General features: G+C 36.5%; 1 protein-coding gene across 4 annotated transcripts in view; it reads left to right on the forward strand.

Annotated features, from left to right (window-relative positions):
- The window catches only part of MAP3K2 (mitogen-activated protein kinase kinase kinase 2), a 62455-nt gene that overhangs the window by 6486 nt on the left and 33387 nt on the right, over window positions 1–22582 (forward strand). For 2 of the 4 annotated variants that reach the window (XM_080398718.1, XM_080398721.1), the window contains exons 2-3: window positions 19126–19195; window positions 21536–21654. In XM_080398718.1, coding sequence (XP_080254844.1) covers window positions 19192–19195; window positions 21536–21654 — 123 coding nt within the window. In that variant the 5' untranslated portion in view covers window positions 19126–19191. Of the gene's footprint in view, window positions 1–65; window positions 219–12957; window positions 13098–19125; window positions 19196–21535; window positions 21655–22582 lie in introns of those variants that run through there. The other 2 variants (XM_080398719.1, XM_080398720.1) reach the window with 2 other exon arrangements.

Here is a 22582-nt window from a genome sequence, read left to right on the forward strand (position 1 = left end):
GGGCGGGCGGGGGTGGCGCGGGGAGAGGCCGGGCGGGGGGCGGCCGCGGCTGCCCGGGGGCGGGTTTGTGGGTGTGTTGGGGGGGCCGCCGGTGCGGGAGCCGCTCGGGGCAGCTTCGGGGGCGGGGGGCGCGGGCCGCGCTGCTGGGGTCCGCCGTCCCTCTGGAGATGGCGCTGAGCGCCGCTGGCTGTTGGAGGTGCCGGGGACACGCGCTACGTGTGAGTTATTTACGTTGCAACTGCAGGATCTTAGGGATTTTACGAGCTGTACAAACGCTTATACGTCACCGTAAGCCTTTCTGCCCGTGCTGATGCTGTAGTCTCTTGTCTTTAAATTGCGCTGCAGCGATAGCAGTGCTATGAATTGGGTATGTAGGTCAGGTTCTGCGAGATACTTTGGTCGGGGGAAAAAGTGAATGTTAGATTATTTTTTGCCTTGCTGATTCTGAGGTGCATTGCAGCACCTACGAGATTGGCTTTTTCTCTGACTTCCTCTCTTGCTTCATAAATCTGGTTTTAGTTTTTGTCTGTGGAATTACTGAAGATCAAAGCATTAAATAAGCTGAGCACTTCTAAGCTGTGTTGTATCATGAAGTGTGCTCTAAGAGGTTGGTAAAAGATAATAAAAACCTTCCTAGAAATAAGAGGGATTGATAGTCAACGCAGAAAATGTTTCTCGGCTATAACATTTCCTTAAACAATGCAGCACGTTGCAGAGCATAAGAGGCCTTCAGAAACGTGCTGCTATGTATATGGCAAAGATGTAGTATTTGCAGAATGAGTGTCTATATGCTTGTCTTGCACAACATCTTGGATTTTCTCGTGGCACAGCACTTTGTAGCAGAATAACCTAGCGAGTCTTCTTTCCTGTGGAATTCCTTTATGGATAGTTTTAAGGGAATGGGCAGCAAGGAGTTAGTACTTATGCTACACTGAAAATACTTAGAAGGATTTTCTTGGTTGGTTTCATGTTGTTTGTGTGGGTTTTTTTCCTACCCTGTGGCAAAGCCCTTTGCTGTTATTTGAAATTAACAGAAATACTGTGTGAGGAAATTTTACTTTCATGCATGCCTTTGCTATAGTGGCTTTGTAAATAACTTTCCTTAGAAATATATTAAAAAATGAACACTTGCTATAATTCCTGTTTTCTTTACTCTTTGTGTTCTGTCATGATTGCTACTGAAATGTATTGAACCCAAATATTGATTCAGATGATGAGGCTGTATATAATTAATTTGATTTTTTTCCCTAAGGTTTTATTGTATTTTGGTAAGGCAGAATAGCAAGGTAATGTTTATCAAATTGACTCATTGCTGGAGAAAAATCTGCGTACAGTTTGCCTTGATGAACTGTGTCAGTGGTTATCTGATGGTAATGGAAGACTACGGTGAAGAAAACATGTCTGTGAATTGCTCGTTTTGCCTTGCTGAGATTTCTGAACTGTCAGAGGAAACTTTTTTGAAGATAACTGTGGTGTTTGGTAATACTGAAAGCTTTTATAGTGTATGTGAGTAGACAGATACCTGTGACAGGTAGAACGTATTAATGTAGTGTAACAAGACCATTATCTCATTTAATATCATGGTAGGGAAGCACGCTTTTTTTTTTTTTTCCGCTTTATGTTGATAAAAATTTAGATAATTTATGGTAAAAATAAATAACCTTTCAGATTTGGTCATAGACCCATCAGTGGTTCTTTGCTGTGGTTCTTAGGAAAGCTAATCAATGTACAGACTTGTGGAATTTAAAGCTGATTGAGGCTAAATGCAGAAGTCTTATTGTTTTATTATAAAGGTAACGTTTTCTCTGCAGAAAGCAAGACAGTTGGTTATTCCATAAATTTAATTCATATTTACAGCTTTTACTTTCTTTTTGTTTCTTCAATTTGCTGAAATATAGCATTAATGTATGGGTACAAATCAGAATTGTTTTCTAAAACCTTGTCATTATTAATAAGTATTTACAGATAACTTCTTGAAAAAAGCTTTGCATATCAGCAATTTTAAGTTTGATTTTTTGCCTTTTATCTATATTATCTTCACTGCAGGATGACTTTTTACATCAGCAAACTAAATAAAAACTAATTACATGCAATTTATTTTCATGACGGATTGTTCAGTGGCTCTCTTAACTGAGCATTCTCTGAACTGAAAATAATATTTTCTTATAAAATGCAACCTAAGAATGATAATAGCGATTTCATTCATTGATTCCCTCTTTCCAACCAAACACACAGGCAGAAGTGTTCTGATCTATCAGGACGTACACATTTGGTTTGGAGTAATGAATGTATTTTCTAATAATTTCTTTTTAGAGCTCTGCTGTTTACATTATCCTCTGTTTAGACTAGTATTTGGAGAAAAATGAATGAATGATGAAAATCTGACTGATCAATGTAATTAAGTACATCTTGTTACTTTTGCGGAGCTTATTTTCATATGTATGACAAACTAATGTAAATGTATATTTACTGGTGATGCTACCTAGGTTCATCTGGTTAGCAAATAATTAAGTTTGCTGTCCTGAACGTTTGATTTCTAAATATAAGCTTTTAAAATCCTGGTGTAGAACTGACACAATATTAAATGTAAAAATAAAAAAATTTCAAAAACACAGTTAATTCTATTAAGCACACTATTTCTGTAGGAGAGAAGAAAAATCTTTTTTTAATAGAATAAATACTGCATTTACTATTTCAAATTTCTGGTATTTTGTAGTGCCAAGGAATAGGTCAAAACAGATCATGCATACTATAATTGCACATATCTTGCAAAATAACATTGTAAACATAATTGAGCAGTAGGAACATGTTCAGAATGCAGTGCATTAGTTATGATTCTTGCTTCTGGGTCTCAGCATGAGATCTTGATTTAGTAATACAGTAATAACAACAAATACATCTTATGGCTCTATGTTAACCTGATTGCTTAGACTTAGCATATTTTTCTGAGATGTTTTTAATATATTCACCTTAAGTGTATATTTTGAGAAGTTGCAGAAGGTTTGGTGACAGTAAGAAAAGGACGATGGAGTTCTGTGTCAGGATATTGCACTGATTTCTATCTGTGGGAGCCGCTGCTCTAGAGACGCTTGACCCACAAATCACATGTGGCATAATTTAGAACCCAGCTTAATGAGGTCATTTGAAGTTGGACTAACTTGAGCAAGGCCAAAGCAGGGGTACCTGCAGTGTGCTTTAAAAACTGAGAGTCGGGAATTGGTAGTGTAGGGAGGCCTTGTAGACATGAATTTTTCCTGTCCATTTGCAAAGTCTTTTACTTACGTTTACTTTTGTATCTCAAATTATTGTATATTTTTTAAATTATACCAGCAAACAGTATGAGAGGAAAATAGTTTTCTTTAGGCTAAAGGTTCTTTTCTTTGCTGTAGCTTTGTTTTTATTTTTTTTTTCTTTTGAGTCCTTCCCTATTTTTCCCTCACTTGCTTCTCTTTCTGTATTTACATTAAATAATTTATCCACTTCTGTGGATTATCTGCAGTAGTAAAAGATGCCACTTTTGTGTTCCTGAGATGTTTTGTGCTAAGTACATTAACAGTCTGACAACAACAATATAGTAAAATTAAAATGTTTCAGATGTTTATGTTGCAAAGATTGTACTTTTGAAGTTCAGGTAAGATAACACTGATAAACAGTTCTCATTTGGATAAATGAAGATAAGAGTTCTCATTTGGATAAATGAAGATAAGACAGATGTCTAAGAAGTGAAGGGATTTCATGAGTCAGTCCCTACTCTGAGGCAGAAGCAAATACGCTGAAATCATGTCTGATAGACATTTGTCTGATCTGTTCTTAAGAAAAAACTCAAAAGGGGAATACCACACCTCTTCACTGGTCTATTTATAGCTAGTACATAACTATCATTATAGTTAGGAGGCTTTTCTTAATATTTACCTTAAGTCTCTGTCTTGGTGCTAGTTAAGCCAGTTAGTTCTTGTCCAATTGTTATTACTCATGCAGTATAATGATTTCTGTACTCTTTGCACCAACTGTTTGTATATGTGAAGACAGTTCCTCTGTCTCACTTTATTTCAGACTTGTCTTTACTAAACTGTGCAAACAGGCCTTTTCTTCACAGGTCATGTTTTCTCAGGTTTTTTGTTGTTAACTCTCACTGAACTCTGTGTGATATGTCTGTATCTTTTTCAAAGTTCCCCAGACAAAGTCTTTAGCAACAGAGCAATTAACCTACTCTGTAAGTTGGAGCAGAAGTAACATGACAGCCTTATTAAAATGTCATTCTGATGTCATAGGGTATGTGTGTGCACCTTTGGTTGGGCTGTGTTTTGTTTTGGGTTTGCCTTTTTTTCAGCAACCTCAGGTTCTTGCCTCCTGCATTTGTTGACACAGGAGCCTGTATTAGTGATTGTTAAATCGGGTATCTCTTTCTTCATATATATGAATTTGAGCTATCTTTCCAAAGAGCAGAACCTTACAATGTATAGAATTCAATCTCTATTTCAGGTTGGTTTTCTTACATTAAATATTTCTAGACTCAACAGCATCACTGTTCAATAAGTTGTTCTACAGGAAAGCATGCAGTTTCTGTTCTTCCACATCTATTTCCCCGCACATACAATCCTTGTGGCTTTTGAACATAAACCTGCTCTACAACAGGAAACTTGATTGAGAACAAGTTCTCCTAGGGTCAGATGCAGTTTCTGTTGGCAAAAACATGTCTTTACCAGTCTGTTTTACGCATATGCTGTCTTTGAAGTAAGTCATATTGCTAAGATAACTTCTGTCAGTGTAACTACCTGAACAAGCCTTCTGCCATTTTGAGATGTCGTACAGTCCAATGGCATAGAACAAGAAATTTTTATCCTATAGGCATGCGTTATTGGAAGAATTGCAGAGCCAGCTAGAAAACAGATGTGTTCAACATGTTCCCTGGCTTTACTCCCATTTTATCTGACTTATGTAAATGATTTTATCCATGATTTTTGAGGCTAGATCACAGATGGGACAAATTGCATGATGCTTTCAGCAGTGCTTCCTTCACAAAAAACAAACCATACACCAATAATGATTCTTAAAGGTAGCCTTTAATTTCTTTCAGGAAGAAGTATTCGAGTAGTCAGTGTTGACTGCCTCTTACCTATTCTCATAATTATGTTAAAATAATTTAGACAAGAGAGTTCTGTAAATGCCAACAGTTTGAATGCCATGTTACCAAAATGGTAACAATGGGAACTATAGTCTCACCTTTGAACAAAGATTTGAAAACTGGAAAATACATGGATCAAATTGTTTGAATTAAAAAAATAGAGAACTAAAATACAGACAAGCAGTAATTAAACTTCTAAAAGAAAATCTAAAGAAAACGACGTTCAATTTAAGAACATGAGAATTTGTCATCCTAAATATATATTTTTTTAATCTAACTAAAGCTGTGAAACCTGATGGTAAAGCTCAGCTTGTATTTGATTGTTGTTTTGTCACTGACTATGTGTACATTTAGCAGCGGCACTATTATTATAACTCCAGCATAAGACTTTTTTTAAATAAAAATAAATTGGAAGGGTAGACCCCCAAATCTTCAAGCACAGTCTTGTTTTTTCCATAATGGCTTGATGATAACTGAATGGGTATAAAGTAGTAGAGTAGTAGTTATAAAAGTGTTACTTGTGCTGCTGGCACTGGTTAGTGCAGTAACTTCAGGCAGGGATGAGGTGGGCAGTGCAATGAATGACTTTTTAAGCTGCTGCAGCAAGTTCCTTTAAAGCATATCTGTTGTGGCTCTGTCTGTGATATTGGCACTATCATGAGTACCAAATGAGACTTTCAAATGAAGATTTAAATGTTACTGGTGAAGTGGTGGACAAGTTTTAAGTAAAATCTAATCTGGAATGAAATCAAACAAAAGACAGTCCAGCATTCTTCCTCCAGTGGTTGAGTATGAATAAATGCTTGTGGAAGGGTGAGAACAAGGCAAGCATGTATAATACTCAGCTTGAATATTCTTTCAATCCCTAACTATTTTCAGTAAAGGTTTGTTCTAAATGTGAGGTGTTTTTTGTGTAGCTAGTAACCTTTTGGACTTTTATCCTCAAACTTGGCCAGTCCTCCCCCCGCACCGCCGCCCCCCCCCCCCCCCCCCCCCAGTAGCTAAATGTCTGGCATCCAGATATCCTTTGGTAAGGAATACTACAGGTATGCTATTTGTTGTTGTAACATCTACCTTCTTTTCTTTGAACTTAGCTTGTACTGGTTTCCTTTGGTGCCACATTTCTTTTGGATGAGAGTGAAGAATCCATTTCTGCTCCTTGTATGATTTTGTACCCTTTATTGCTTTTCCCTCCACTCAAATATTTCTGAAACCAAAGAGTCCTAACTTGCTTATTTGTTTTTCCCTGTAGAACCCACTCTGTGCCTTTGATTGTACCTTTTGCTCTCCTCTGAAACTACTGTATTCTGCTACATTCTTTTCTGGAGCTGAAGGCCCCAGGACTGCTAGTGATATCCAAGATGGGCAGACAGTGATCTGTTTTGTACTAATTTTTTTCATAATAATTCCTAGCATTGGCTTTAATTTCTGAAAGCTGGCAGTATTCAGTGCAAAGCCCATTGGTTTGTTATGTGCAAAGTTAGAATTGCTTCTCTCCCTCCTCCCCTCTGCACCTCATCTTGCATTGGCTCCATTCATCTGTGCTGGCTATCTTCTGCTTTATTGCTCAGTCTGCTAGTCTGATAGACCACCTTCTTTACTGTAGTCAGCCCTTTCCTTGCTCTCCAGAATAATGTAATATTGATAGTCACAGTAGTGTTGGAAAACTTTTCACCTTACTCCTGTTTCTTGCATAATTTAGTATATGTCGAACAACACAGAGGCTTGTGGAACTCCACTGGTACCCTCCTTCCTTGTGAGAACATCAGCTATGTATGTTCTAAGTTTTATATGTTTTAACCAATTTATTTGTGCAAGGGTTGGTTGTCTTTCTTATGCTGTGACTATAAGAAAGCCTCGGCAAGACCTTTCCAGCACTGACAATCCAAGTAGACCAATGATAATGATGGAGTTCAGCTCTTTACACATTTGTTCAGAGTGCACCAAGAGATCTGAAAGTGAGTATCTCTTTTTGGAACAGCTATATCTACTCTTCCCTGCTCTATCATAAATTTCCTTCTGTCCATTATTTCTAGTTTTTTTGTTATAGGTCACACTAAATTACTTGTAGTTCCTTGGAAGCTCCGTGTTACACATGCCATCTCTTAAAAGATCTTTTAAAAAGATCTGAATCTTCAGGGTCCAAGAGGGGTGGTTCCAGCATGAATTCTTGCTCCTTTCTTTGTGTTGATGTTGGTGCTGTAGAAGTGTGACATCATTTATATAGGCTAACGGTCAGTTAAAACGTAAAATCAGTCTTTTCAGCTGGATCATCTGTTTGCTCTGGATCTCCAGCATGTCATTGAGGTTCACGCTGTAAAGCAGCAGTTGCTGTAGACAAGTAGGACTACTCCCTTGACAGAAATGCAACCTTAGCAGTGGAACTGTAGTCTTAAATGGTGATTACATGTGGGCATGTATGTAGCAATTCTTCCTCTGGAACTTTTGAGCCTGTAGTTGATTTACCTTATTAGGTGTATTTATGAGGGTTCTTAGATTTTTATCATTTGAGGGAAAAATATAATTATGTAGCATCATAGGTCTCGTCATAATGCTTTGGTACCCGCCGCTAAGGGGTGTGGGGAGATGCAAGAAGAAAACCTTATAAGGATACATTGTCTCAGTGTCTTAGCTTTTTGATTGTGGAGGTTTTGACAAAACCAGGTTTTCATTGTTACATTTTGGTTCAAATGTTACTATGAGCAATTGAGTTGAAGTTTTTTTTCTGGCTCTCAGGAAGCTAAAGATTGTTACCAAAGTACAAAGTAAAAAAGTGTGTACTTCATAGTTTAGCAACATCTTAATATGTTGGCCTATGTGGGTCATCCAGTTTAAAACCAGGGCCTACTGAATATGGGTAAAAAATTACACAGTTGTACATTTAGACCTGCTCAGTGAAACCTGCTGGCTGTAAAAATAATGCAAAATCATATTACACATGTGGTTAAAAAAAAAATCTTTGGATTTTGCATAGTATGTGTTACCTATGCATGCACTCAAGGTTTTCTCAGTTTCCATTGGTGTATATTAAGTAAGTGCTTGTCCGTCTTCTCAGTGGTATTATTCAGACCTCTGTATAGTTCTAAGCATGAGAGGTCTGAGTTTACCCATACCTGTGGCTCCCTTGTTAAATGTATTGCTCTTTGTTGTTGTCATTGTTGAATGTTTTAACCTTGAATTGGAGACTGATTCAGAAGTGTTTTTTCTGTGCTGTGCTGGAAATCTGTATGGCTCATTAATGTCTTAACATATTTAAATATTCCATATTAGTGTATTATGAAAATCTTTTGCATTTTATGTTCATATTAATGAGGATAGAAATAATGGAAGAAATGTGTGACAATGTACATTAATTTGTGTTATGATGGGGAGAGAGCATATGGGGTATTGAACTAGGAAGGTTGGAGCATGAGTCAGGAAAGGCATTTTAGGCAGAAGCTCTGGGTGATGTATTAATGGGGTGGGAAAATTTGATGGCAATGTAGTGGGAGAAGGTGAGAAAAATTGTCATTATATTACCATACTCTGGATTTCCTTATTGTATTGCTGCCTTATGAACTTTGAGGAGCAACTGTGCTTTGAGGAATGAGTAAGCTAGTATGCAACGAACGCTGTTCACTGAGGAGGATTCCTCCTTGATTTGTTGCAAAATTTGGAAGATTTGTAGCAAATGAGACTGAGATGTCTTCACAGTGAAGACACAAAAATGTCCCTAGGAAATTAGATTCTGTCCTTGCTGGCATCATCACAGCAAGATGCCAGGCAGATCATGTTAATCAGAAAAGTTCGTATGTATTCCTGTGTTCAAGTTTTTTGGTACTTGATTTGAAATTATAGTAGTGTGATTTGCAGCCATGATTAAAACTCACAAGTGCTGCAACTGTGAAATAAGTGAGTTTTGCTCTGAATAGACGATGCTGTCAGATGTGATGATTGTATTGAAGAAAAATGAAGTTCCTCAGTTCTAGCATCTGAAGATACATATTAAAACTAGCGGTAGAAATGGAGAGATTTGGTTTATTTCTCTGGCTTATTTCCCAAAACAGTCATCTTTCAACCCATCACAGTCACAGAACTGGAAGATGGACTGAAAGGGATAGAACTAGTTATTGGAGTTTAAGGATGTGCTTTCTTCTGTAAGTTCTCAAAAGCAAAATCTGGCTGATGATTGTTTGTAATTGCTCTTGTACATTAACTGAAACACTCCACTCATTTGCAATACCTGCTTTTTTTTTTCTCATTTATTTTTGCTTAAAGAATAATGCTCATAGATTCTAAGTGGTTTGTGATAGGTTCATGTTTTTAGTGAATGGCAACTGTGAAAAAATCATTTATTTGTCACTGGTTGTAGTTGGTCTTCCATTCTTAGAGTTGCAGGAATTGCCAATACCAGTAGTGCTGGTAAGATTAAGTTTGCTTACTGTATACTATTAGCTCTTTGGCTTAACCGGTGAGCATGAATTCTGTCACAAAGAAGAGAGATATACTGTATTCTTTTAAGGTACATGCTGTGAACTGTCTGTGATAAAAGTAAAAAAAAGAAGTTTCCCTCCTGTAGGTTCTTGGATGTTACAGTTGTTACATTTGTCAGGGCAAGCAGTTACATTTGTATAGGGGAATGGTTTTCATCATAACACCTTTAACCCTTCTTCACAAATATTTTGACTAGCTAGTCCTAAATTTGGAGTAAAACTAACATTGATGGCACCTGTGACAGCTTCAGTAGAAGGCCTCAAAATGACAGCAGCAGATGCTGAGCCAAGAGCACCACTGAGTTTTCTAGAAGGAGAAACAGAAGCACCTCAATCTGATTATGACACTCGCTGCAGTGCATGTTTTATGGGATTGTATGGATTAAAATTTCATACACCTGTTTTCTTTGAGAAGCCTTTTATGGGGCTACTCAGTTCACATAAGATAGTAAATGAGGAAAAAGTTACAGACATCACAGAAGTGTTTTACTCTGTGTATTTGTGGGCACTCCAATGTCATCTTAATATACTGAGTGAGCCTTAAACATGTTATGTGAGTAACATTAATGTTTGTGTGGCATACAGCTTAGTTAATGGTAAGGAATCAGTTCTTAGTGTTGTGATGCTCTGAGACTTCCCACCATGGTGGTGGTGATCAGTTTCCAAGATGCTGGAGTGATTTGGAGGCAGTGATGCACTTATTTGTAGCTAGCCCAGTGAGCTATGTCTATTACTTAATGTGCTTCTGTGAGAAAATCTGGTCTCCGATAAGAGCAGAGGAGTATTAAGCAGTTGATTTCTAGCCAGTATGTTCTGTTGCAAAATTGGCAATACTAAGATATTTTGCAAGGTGTCACTGTGGCATGTCTGCAAGTTTCAGCTGTTGTGAATTCAATCAAGCTTCCTCAATCTAAAATGTATATGTTTGTTTCATATTTTTTTTTTCTTGGAATCATGAACCAGGTCTTAAGAAAGCATTGTGACTTTCAAGGCAGATTTGCCTGATGTATCAGCAAAGTAATTCTTTATTTAGGTTGAGAAATGAGCTGTTGGGGTGCTTTGGCTGCTGCTGTGGCAATAACAGATACAGGAAATGGAGAAGTTTTGTAGAAGTTGAATTAGGTGAAGAAAGAGATCTCGTTGAGGAAAGTAGGTGCGTTTCTGTCTGAGACCAATTACAGCCTTATCTTTTCTGTGTACTTGAAGTGGAGTGGGTTTATGAAGGGTTAGCCAGTAAAGGCTCTTGATACCATTTGGAAAGAAGAGGTTCATTCAAAGCAGGAAACTTGCATTTAAGTGTTTTGAAAGTCTCTAAATATGCTTATCTCACCCTATCAATTGTAAAGGAAGCGTGGGGAGATTAGCTTTCCTAGACTACAGTTAGTCTTTGTGAATATTGCTGTTAAGTGTTAAGATATTTATCTCAAAAGCATAATTTTGCTATAAACTCATATTGAACTAAATTATCTGCTACTTTGCATTTTTATGAGAACAATTCTTAAAAGCTGTGTCCTTGCATTCTCAAACTGTCCAGTGTATTTTAACTTTTTCAAGTTGGAGTCGTTCATCAAGCTAATAAATGTTATGTGAATGTGTCAAATTACAGTTTATAGAACAGCAGGAACTAAAGATTTAGTCTGAGTAGGGTGAAGTTTTACTTTTGTCACTGGGCACGTTGAATCCTTCAGTTCATTCTGAAGTAATTTTCTCAAAGTACTTTGAGAGCTGTGCTGCATTTAGGGCGCTAGAACTGACAGCACTGCTTTCCAAGGTTTTATGCTTCCTGTAACTGGGAGGGCACAGTCCGTAATTAGAAGTTGTATTTTATGCAAGTCTTTTTTATTATTATTATTATTTTATTCTTTCTTAAATTGAACTCTGGAAGGAGTACAGCTAGTGGCCATTCTTTTCAGAATATAAACAAGTACCAAATCATGCCTGTAGCGGTACAGATGAGGTAAGTCTGCATGGTCTTGTGTACTAAATTAGACGTAAATTCACTTATTGCTTGTCCAGAAGATTGTAGAAGTCTTCACTTGAAGAAATTTCAAGTCCGCACATTGTAGAGATACCTGATACATCTGTAACAGCAATAAAGGTACTGATGTTTCAGCCATCCCACACTTGCTGTCTGCAGTCTTTCTGATACTCTGCACTGAACAGTGTATCTGTAGGTTGTGCAGAAGCAAGATGGCTTCTGCATACACTGCATTTTTATACACACCAGGATTGCATTATCTCTCTTTAACTTTGTATTGCACTTATGTTAGATAATTATACATTGTGATTTAATAATTCATCTGAATTGTCTCTGGCTAAGACTCTCCAGTCCTGTAGCTGCAGCTTTTTTTCCAGTTTCCTAAATGATTGTCTTTATGTCAAAATGCATTCAGTGCAAAACCATTACTGAATAAACATAATAAATTCAACATATTCAATAAGCATAATAAACCACAGTAAAACAGAACTTCTAATTCTGGGTGGTGCACTCCTGATTGCAGGGAGGATAAAAGTTCAAAAGCAGTCTTGTCAGCTAAAACTGCACCATAAATGCTGCTCCTCTCTAAAAAAACTAATTAAACACAATATAAGTTAATATTAAATGGGAGGAAATAGCAATAAATATGTATTTAACTCTAAATACATTTTGTTGGACTGTGACTGTTTTAAACATGATTCAGGTCATTTGCTTAAGTTATAACTTGTACATCTTGTTGTGCCTTACCTGATCATTGTCGGTCTGTATGGGGTTGCACTAGGAATTATTCATTGATGTTTTCTGCTGCTAAATAGGAATATGGATCTCAAAGTATTTTACTTTAATCCATCAACTGAGTTTCATTTTAGTTAATTGAGACTTTAAAGCAAATCGTTAAAATACCATGTGATATTTAGGTTTTTCCAACTTATTTGGCTAAGTAGGGTGATTACTATAGTTAGTTCTGTTAACTAATCTGTGATCATTTCAAGAAGCCATATTTTGCTTGACCATAGTAAAAATCCTTGAAATAAAGGCATTCACTATGCTTTTAGTTTTCATTCTACGGTAGAGACCATGCTAACTATGACATTATTTTACTCTCAGTTGATGTGGAGATAAATAATTGGCAGTTCTTTGACCCTGTCCTTTATCCTTCTCAGTTTTTTATACAATATCTAGAATCCACTAGAATATTCTTGTTTTCCAGTTATTTCCAAATACTTCCAAGAATGGTCCAGAAAACTGAACCACTAATTTTGTGAAGAGTCTTAGGCTCTTGGAAGTCCCTTGATCTTTACTTCAGATGAAACACTTTAAATTATATTGCAATAGTGCATTGTATCTTTTTATTGTTGTCGATGGTGAAATTTCTATTCCAGTAACACTGTGCTGTGGTTTGGATACATCCTCTTGATTTTTTCAAAACCAGAACAAAAAATGGATGCTGGCTATTTCTTCCTGTTTTTTATCACCACTTGCTATTTCACCATCTAAATTCAGTAAAACACATGTATCTGAGGTGGGGTTTATTTTCCTTTTAATATATTTTTATTTTTTAAAAAAAGTGTTAACTTTGAATGAGTTGGGTGCTGTCGTTTTATGAAGGATATCATGCTTGCTGGTAGAGGTATAGTACTATGTGTTTAAGGTTGCTTGGTCTCTGTATGATAGGTTAAAATAGCTTGGGGTTCTGAATAAACTGGTTTAATTACAAGGCACTGAGAAATTCAGGGCAAAGTGTAGAAGTATACTGACTAAACTACATGAAATGACAACAAGACCTAAAATTTTGAAAAAATAAACCCAAGTACTTTTACAGGAAATAAACACATCAGATATTCTTTTGCAGAAAGAACATTTCTGGTTTGTTCCTTGCTCTACCATTCCTAGTGGTAGAAGGGTTTAGTTCAGCTGTTCAGGACAGAATTGTTGAATGAAGGTAGTTACAGAAAAGCAAGCTGTGAGGGGAATATGGTTTTTGTCTGATGCTGTCTTGAGTCCAGGACGGGTAGTCAGTCCTGAATTACTGCCCTGGTTATGAGAGATGCTGCTCTAGATTGCCTTTTCCTTGCTCTGGGGCATCAGCTTGCAGAGCTTGATTGATTTGTCAGTCTTTCCTAGCACAGCAGAACTAGGTGGATCCTGTCAGTGTACCCCGTACAGTGCAAATGATCTCACTATCAGGATAAATTAAGAGGAGGGGGGGGAAGTGCTTCAGAATAGAAGGGGGCACATGACAGAGGAAGAACTAAAGAGGATAATACTTGTGCTCTGTGGCTCCTGCCTTTACTGGCATGCTGTTGATAGGCAATATCCTTCCCTGTCGGCTTTCAGACCTTAAAGTTCCTTGTGGTGTTCAAAGGAGGCTGGAATCAAATGTTTTAACAGCTTTTCTTGTAAGAAATTTTTATTCATTCATTGCCCTCCAATATATTTCATAGTACCGTGACAGGCAGAATACAGCTCTCTTACTATTCACCAGTTAAACTTAATTTCTCATGTTCCAAATTTGACCCACTGAGTCCTATATCTTTTTTGTTTTCTTTTCCACGTTACCTTAACTTATCAGTGTGTCCTTTTGATTTGGATTGATGTAATCTTTCCCTCCCTTTTCTACTTTGCCCTGTGAACACCTTTTTGTATGTATTTCTACAATGTGTTAAAGGTGAGTTCAGTTTTAGAAAAATTCAGAAATCTGATATGTTATTGTTAGGCTCCAGTTATTACAGGCCTTCCTCTTACCTGCTTAAATATTTTTCTTGTTACTGCTCTTTGCTTTTCTTCTTTTTTTTTCTTTTTTTTTTTTTTTTTTTTTTCTGTCCATGGATTTTGTGTTGCTCCTTTCGTATTCTTTGAAAAGGGTGGCTTTTTGTCCAGTGTTCGTTTGTGTGTATGTCCATATAAAATCCTCTCCTTTATGCTCATTTCTATGGAGTTACTTTCTTTCAGGTATCTGCTAATGTCTTGTAACAATACTGAATTTTCTTTTGTGCTTGCCAGCTATGTAAGTTCCCATCATTTATGCCAACAATTGCTTTGAGCTGTGAAAAAGTCTTCTACAGAAGTTGAATTTAGTTGTTGCTGTTTGCTGTCTTGTTCAAAGACACTATTTGATTTGAAATGAAAAAAAAAAAAAACCCAAAACACATGATGAGCAGTGCTGTACGTTATTTTGGTTAAAGATTAAGTAGGTGCATTTGACTAGGTGATCACCTGAGGTTGTTAGTCTTGCTTACTGTGATTTGTAAGAGGCTGGTGTGTGAGACCAAGCCTTTGATTGTTTAGAAGTAACATTTTGAGTGTAAAACTGTTTAGTCTGGCTCATTCTTCTTGCTGTGAAACAAATTTTGATAGTATTTATATCTGATTATCTGTTTTACAGTTTGAGAAATTACCTGTGAATGCTCCCTCTTCATGTTCACCTGGCTTTTTTATCATCTTTTTTTTTTTGTAGATGTCTCTGAATAGCAATGTTAGCAAATTTTGATTTCTTGTCAGTTTGTTTTAACTTGCATGTGCCTAATATAGTATAATCTCCAACTTAATTTATAATGGAGTAATTATAATGCAACTTTCTTTTTTTGAGTTGACACTGTATCGTTTTGCTTTGGTGCAAGAATGGGGAATTATGCATCCTTGGACTGATGTATTTTAGTGAAAATTTGTAGGGAATTGATATCCATGAGATTCCTGTCCTGCTGTTGGAACAGTTTTGAACTCTGAAGGTGTAAGACACCTTTCTATGTAGGTAAAGTGTTACTAAGTCTGAATTTCATACAAAATCAGGCAGATAAATTGCTTCGCTGCTTTTTTTTTTTCCTGTTTTTTTAATATGAGGCAGCATGAAAGCCGGCTTACGTTCTTAAGTGCTTATATGTTACCTTTACTGTTCTCATATTAGTTTATGGTTCTGATTGTAGACATAGCTAATTTTACTTTTTAAAAATTGTACTTCTGTTACGAAGTTGGATGCTGTAGAACAGTTTCATTTCTGCACACTGTATATCTCCATATTCCACAGAACTAAACCAGCCTTTCTAGTTCACTTAATATTTACCTCATATAGCATCTGCTTGCTTTCTTCCTCTGTTGTATGAGGGTAAAGGTTGTTTTTTTTCCTAGCCTACAAGTTTTTGAATGTGACCAAGTCAGTCATGAGAGACGATGTAACGTGTATGCCAGTGTTTGTGTACTTCCCGTCTCTCAGTAACAGAGAGGCAGCTTAATCCTGTTGCATTTATTATAGGAGAAGTGTATGCATATGGATAATTAGCACAGAGTATTTGAACAGCTAGATGATTGTCTGCATGACTTATTTGCCCTCAGGCTTTGTTTCATTTGCCATGAGAAAACTAAAAACTATTTCCAAGAATCACCTGGCTATTTTCTTCCTTCAGTGGCACACTCAGATTCTGAAAGACTTCCAGGCTTTCTATAAGGTGGCTGATGGGAAGTGAATCATGAATATGAATTAGCATCTCTCCACCCTTATATCCAAAATGCTGTTGCTAGGATAATTTTCTTTGTTTGCCGCTCTTATCACATCATCACCTTTTTGAAATTCGCTCTCTGTCATCCTTTCTTTAATTACATTCAAATTCAAGCTGCTTGTGTGTCTCTGCAAGACCTTGACATAATCTTATTCTACCTTTGCATCTGCTCTTGTGTTTTGCTGCCTTTGCTTCTCCTGATATTTTTTTTTCTGAGTTCCAGTTTTCTGTTTCACTTCCGTTTTGTCCTGGATTATCTTCTCTTCTCTGTGTGTGTGTGTGTGTGTGTGTGTTTTGCTAATGATACTTTGTAACCATGTATTAGGGTATACTTTTTTTCCCTTGCTACTGAATGTGGTTTGGGTTTTTTTGGTTTAAAAAATGCTGATTTTTGTCAGCTTGTTTTTACTCTCTCCCTACACTCTGCTGTTGTTACCATCCATTGCAAAAGTGGGCAGTTAAAATCAGAAGTGTTTTCTCAATTCACGAAGGTGCAATCTTCATAAAGTTTGATCTGGTTCACCTGTTTAATTGGAATAGCTTATTTTTGAAGTGACACTAAATGCTAACAAAAAGATGGTTAAAATGCTGGTGATTAATAATACTTTATATTTGAATAGAAAGAAGTTTGGTTAAAAGGGATGATAAAGTGAGAAGTCCCTAAAGTTTTTCAGAGAATTTTTTTTTTCTAGGTTGGTGTGTTTGGGTATTTTTTCCTTCTAAGGAATAAGAAGGAAGTGGAACAGAAAAGAAATAGGTGCTCACTCATTAGCTGATGTTCTTCTAATGAGAGATGCCACAGATTAGTACTAAAGAATGAAGTCTTGTAGCTGGAGGAACTTGCAGAAGATGTTTCCTAATCTGTTCCTTCTTCTTGAGCTTGCCTGTCCTATGTGAGTCCTGTCAGTCAAATACCTTGAGCTTCCAAGTTTGGTTATTTCAGCTAGGTTGAGGAAGAACATATGGGACGTTTTTGTTTGAAGATATAACTTGTTCGTGTTTTCTAAAGTGTGACAGAAGATTTAAAATGCCTCACAGCACTTTTGTATTTCTTTGAAATACTTACAAGGAAATATTACAAATGTACTTCATCCAATGTCATGAAACACATTCTTATGTTTAATGTATTACAGCAGATAATTAAACATTTTATGAAAATGACACGAGCTCTTCACAGTTTTCCTTTTCTATTATGGAGCAACATAAGCTTTTTTTTTTCCCCCTTTTTTTGTCGAAATGGATTTTTGTCTTCTGCTGTGGTGGCATCAAGAGGCTGGAAGACATGTTAGTAAAAGCTGGGGTTGTGTCTTGAGACTGCAGGCAGCCCAGGCCAGATGTACTTCTCACTGTCTTACAGGCTTTAATATTTTACAAAGCATTAGACAGGAGTTTCTTTCCCACAACATGTGGAAGCTGTTTCAGGTACTGTTTTGAGGCTATCTATAGACTTGATGAATTGTATTTTCAGCTTTATTTTAGTTCTAATGTGCTCTCTTACATGCTCTCTCAACTGAACTGATTTCTGATTGCAGTGGGGCCTCTGGATATTCTTTAGAAGCCTGGTCTCTTCTTGGTAATTATGGAGCCTGAAATAGACAATAGTAGATGAGTCATCTGATATGTAGGTAAAAGGCAGTATACAGCAGAGACCTTTATATAGCTTTTAAGTTCAAATTCTTGCTGAAAAACATGCCAGAAGTGCCTGAAGCTTTCTAATTCCACTGGTGAAATGAACACTGCTTAAAAAGGCTGCTTTTATTAAATGAGTATGTAAGAGACACAATGCCAGAAACTGTTAGTTGCCTAACTGAAGATGCTCAGAAATCTTTTGGAAATTTGTAATTAATTTATTGGTAGCTAGAAAATTGGCAGAATTTCACAGCTTGCCCACCTCCCCTCTGTTCTCAGCCATGTGCTTCCACAGGTGGCCCTATGCTGCATCAGGGGTCATTTGACACTGGTAAGGAACTAAACAATAAGGAAACAGGTTCTGTTTAAAATAATAAGTCATATTCTGTTGGTGTAGGTCCTTGAATGAACTTGCAGGGAAATAATCTGTTTTATCAGAGTAGGGTAGATCTTTTGGCTCTGAGTCAGAAGGGTGGATGGTCCACTGCAGCTGAGAAAAGGGAGGAGGGAAAAGGCTCTCCCTACTTGGTCACAGTGACTGCTTCAGAAATCAAAGAATTTTCTTCTATGATCTTGTATTAAAAAATTCAAATTATTCCTGTGGTAGGCTGTGTTACAACAAATCTCATTGTCTGTTTAGGGATATATCCCTAGGTTTTTGCTCTTAAGCTCTGTAAGGGCATCTCGGAGAAAGATTATTCAAATGGTCCTTAATTATTGAGGTTTTCTTAATTGGCCCATGTTCAAGATAGATAGGGTTTGTTCATAAATATACACCCTGTGTTCCTAATTTTCCGGATAACTTGTATATTAAAAGTTAATATCTGCTGTCTTCTAGAAGTATTTGCTTTCAGGGGTGTCGGGATATCTGTGTAATGCTCTTGAATTATGATGACAAAAACATCAATTCAAATTTCCTAGTTTATATAATTGGTAGGTATTGATGCCTCTTGACTTGTGTTGTGAGTTTCATATATATTTATGTATATGACCTATGTATATATAATTCTGAACACAGAATTTTGAATGCCAGGTATAGGAACCTGTAGAAAAAGAAGCAATGGTTAATAACCTGGAGTAGTGGCTCCATGTAGTATATGGAGTAGTACCATGTAGCAGAGCGTTATGGCTAATTAATCTACTAATCATCACTTGGGGATGTAGATAGAGATTAAAATCAGCTCAAGTCTAGAAGAATATTTAGTTCAGGCTTTGTGTCTTCTGAAAGCCTATATATATTGCTCAGAGCCAGTGACGCTTTGGGAACAATATCAGTTTTTTCCACACATTATATGCAATCTTATTTGTAGTTTATATGCATATTTGATATGTAGAATATTAGAAAAACTGCCTGCGAACAATGATGAGTTGACTGTTTTACATGGCTTTGACAACTTCAGTAACTGCATTTTTGGTTTTGCATTTTAGGAAATAAAATAATGCTAATGAAGCAACCATTTCCCTGAAGTTCAAGTTTTCAGACTCACTGCCATTATGGGTAAGTCTTGCATATAATGTATATAAAAATTTAATTCTTATACTTTACTATTGAAGACCAAAAACATTAATGTAATACCATTCCTAGGAAATGTGTGCTTTGGCTGTATAACTCGATGTAATGTCTACATGAAAGGAAGAGTTCAGCTGCTTTGCTAGTTTTCAAAATACTCCTGTGTTTTTTCCATTGGAATATAGTGGCAGAAAAGTGCTATGTGGTAACTTAAAAATTCAAGTATGGGAAATTGACATTCATGGTATTAGGGTACTGAGCAATATTTACTGTGCTGTAAATGGTGATGCCTGTTGGGGGGGGGGGTGCGGGGAAGTCTGTATCAAAGAACTTAATCGTATTGTCTTCTGTCATTGCAGTGCAAAGCCAGGACTATGTAGATGCTCTGTTTTTCCAAATATGTAGCACATTTGTATTACTTTAAATTTGATGTCTTTTTTTTCATTTCTACGTGCTTTTTTATGAGTTGACCATGTTGTTGTTTTAATCAGGTATTGGTGCTCGCTCTCAAAAAAAATCACAACAAACCAACCAACAAAAACACACACATTATTGTGTTGCTTTTATCTCTTGGTACGCTAATTTTTTCCTAACTTCATGCTTAATAATGAAGTAGCTAATCTAGGAATACAGCACTCCATATTTCTGATATTCTTCAACATCTTGTGTGAGAGAAATGACTGTTGAGTTGTATTGTATATCCAGTAAATTGTAGATGATTTGCCACAATGCTTTTGTTTACTTTTTATGAAATATGCTACCTAGTGACCACTGGGAACTGAACCTCCTTCAATCAGCTGCTAAAAGAACAATATTTTTTTTTTATCACTGAGCACTAGAATAGGCTATAATGCAGTAAAATACTTGAACTTTTTATTTTAGTGGAAAGTTTTGAAGTGTATTTTAGTGTGAGAAAAGAATAACTGAGTTGCAAGAATGCCTTCAGTTCTGCCATTAAATATCGCTAGTAAAACTTGCTCTTATAGATTAGCATATCTTAGTAGAGTTATGAATAATGACACCATGAATGCAATCAAAGTCACTCATTTTCAGACCAGCTTTCTGATCTGTTAGAAATCTTTTACATTATAATACTGAAATTGCACAGTTTCCTGATGCGACAAATATATTGGGTTATTTTTTAATATAGTCTGAAGAAATTCGCATCATTACTGAATAGCTGGAATGCTTGCTTGCTGATTCTTAATCCTGAGTTTTTCCTCAGGTCCATGCTTGAGAAATACTGTTCTTTGTAAATCACAGCACTTAGCAATGAATTCTTCAACATATATATCCTTTATGAAGTCATCTGAAGGCATACATACTTTGCAGATAAATTGTTATCCATTGTTCTAGGTGCATGTTGTGTATAGTGCTTTTGCTGTGGCAAGGAATTAATACAAAATATCATGACTAAAGACAATTTATTCGTCATAAATGTGCAGGCTTTTTTGTTCCTACGTGCTTTCCTGTCTAAAGAAGCATCCCAGTTCCAGGGCAAATCTTGTCTAGCATGGCCTCAGGCCATCACAGCTGCAGCAGATCTTCAGGGTTTCAGATTTTGTGTGAACTTGAAATGTAGCACTCCTGCCCCTAAATTCTCCCCTGGGTTCTGTACTTCTGTTTCTCCTTGTGAATGACTCCTGTAAGCCCTAAAAAACCATACATTTGCAGTCCAGGAAAGGTTCTGTGGTGTTTTGGTTTTGTTTTGTTTGTCTGGGGTTTTTGGGTTGGTTTTTTTTTGGTTGATTGTTTTTTTAGATACTCTGTGGGCTATCAGCAGATGCTCAGACAGTGGAGGTGTTCTTTTGGGAGTTTGTATATGCTTCCTATGTCCATGACCTTACCTGTTCAGGACAGAAGAAAAATGATTCAAAAGTACTTGGTGTTTTTTTGTTTGTTTTGTTTATTTATTTTTTAGTTTTATTTTAAAAATTGGGCAGGGGGAGTATGGTTTCTAGTTAACTTCTCATCCATGGACATTATTTGAAACAAAGCAGATAAACCTCCACCCACCCCCTTCTTTCTCTTAATACAGCCTGCAGTTCTGCAGAGTTGTCAAATCTCTGTTGTGACTTCAGTTTTTCACACCTGCCATTTATGTGTGTTTACTTATTATGCTGTTTATTTCCTTTAGCACTGTTAATAATTAAAAAATACGTTTGCAACACAGCAGTAATTCTTTTTAATTTGGCAATTATGTATTGAAGTGTAATATGGTCTTACAGATTTTAGAATAATGCCTGCCTAATTGTGAAATGGAGACAGTTGCACTTCAAATGTAACAGTCATTTATACTTCTCTTATCTGCTGTTTTTCTCTGAGCAGATGAGCAGCAAGCTTTGAATTCAATCATGCAGGATTTGGCTGTGCTTCATAAGGCCAGTCGTCCTGTATTGCCTCAGCAAGAAACAGGAAAACCAAAGTCATCTTCACCTAAAAAACAGGTAATCCTTAACACCCTTACTAACCTATTGAACATGGAATGTCCTGCTGTGACTTCTATAATTATTTTTCTTGCCAGACCAGTGATCATACCAGAATGAGCTATTAGTCTCCCATGTGTGCTGCCATTTTCTTTTGTTCATGTTCTTAAATTAGCAGCAAAATGAAATGGTGGCATTTCAGACCAGATCATAGTGTATGCTTAAATTACTCCAATCCTGATAAATTGAATATTATAGAGGTATTCTGGCACCGCATGTAGAATTTTTTATTGTTATTTGATTGGTGCTAGACTATTTTAAGAGATACTCATACACGATAGTTTATTTAGAATGCTTCTTTCAAATGAATTTTATAGGTATATTAGATTGCCCAGTTGTCAGCTATGTCATATTAGAGAATGACGGTACAGCAGCAGAAACATACTTAAGCTCCTTTACTACATCTTTGGCCTTGATTTTTTGTTTGTTCACATGCTGGAAATGTGAGGAGTTCTCAGCTCTATTTTTTTTTTTTCTGCAGATACTGAACACAGATGGAATAGTAGTAAATACTTAGTTGATAGGTTTGAACTACTACGTGGAGAGATTAGGAGAGAATGTAGATTTTTACCAAAATTGTTGTAATAGCCCTTTTGAGGTAACTGTATGTTTATTTGATTGAGTATTTAATTGACGGTCCATTATTTCCTGAAACATCAGTTTGTGCAGTCTTGTTTTAACATGTTAAAGGTCAAAGTATTTGAATATATTTGGCTTTTAAACTGTCGGGAACCAATGACTACCTCTTTTTTTCATTCTATGCTTTAAAAGCTGTAAGAGTTCAGTATGTAACACAGTGGTGCTTTCCTAGTGTTTCCATCTGAGCTGTGACTTTAGACGCTGTAGTAGTGTGCACATAAGATCCAAAATTAATATAATATGTGTTTAG

The sequence above is a fragment of the Falco punctatus genome (genome assembly GCF_963210335.1).
Source record: "Falco punctatus genome assembly, chromosome: 8".
NCBI classification, from domain to species: domain Eukaryota; kingdom Metazoa; phylum Chordata; class Aves; order Falconiformes; family Falconidae; genus Falco; species Falco punctatus.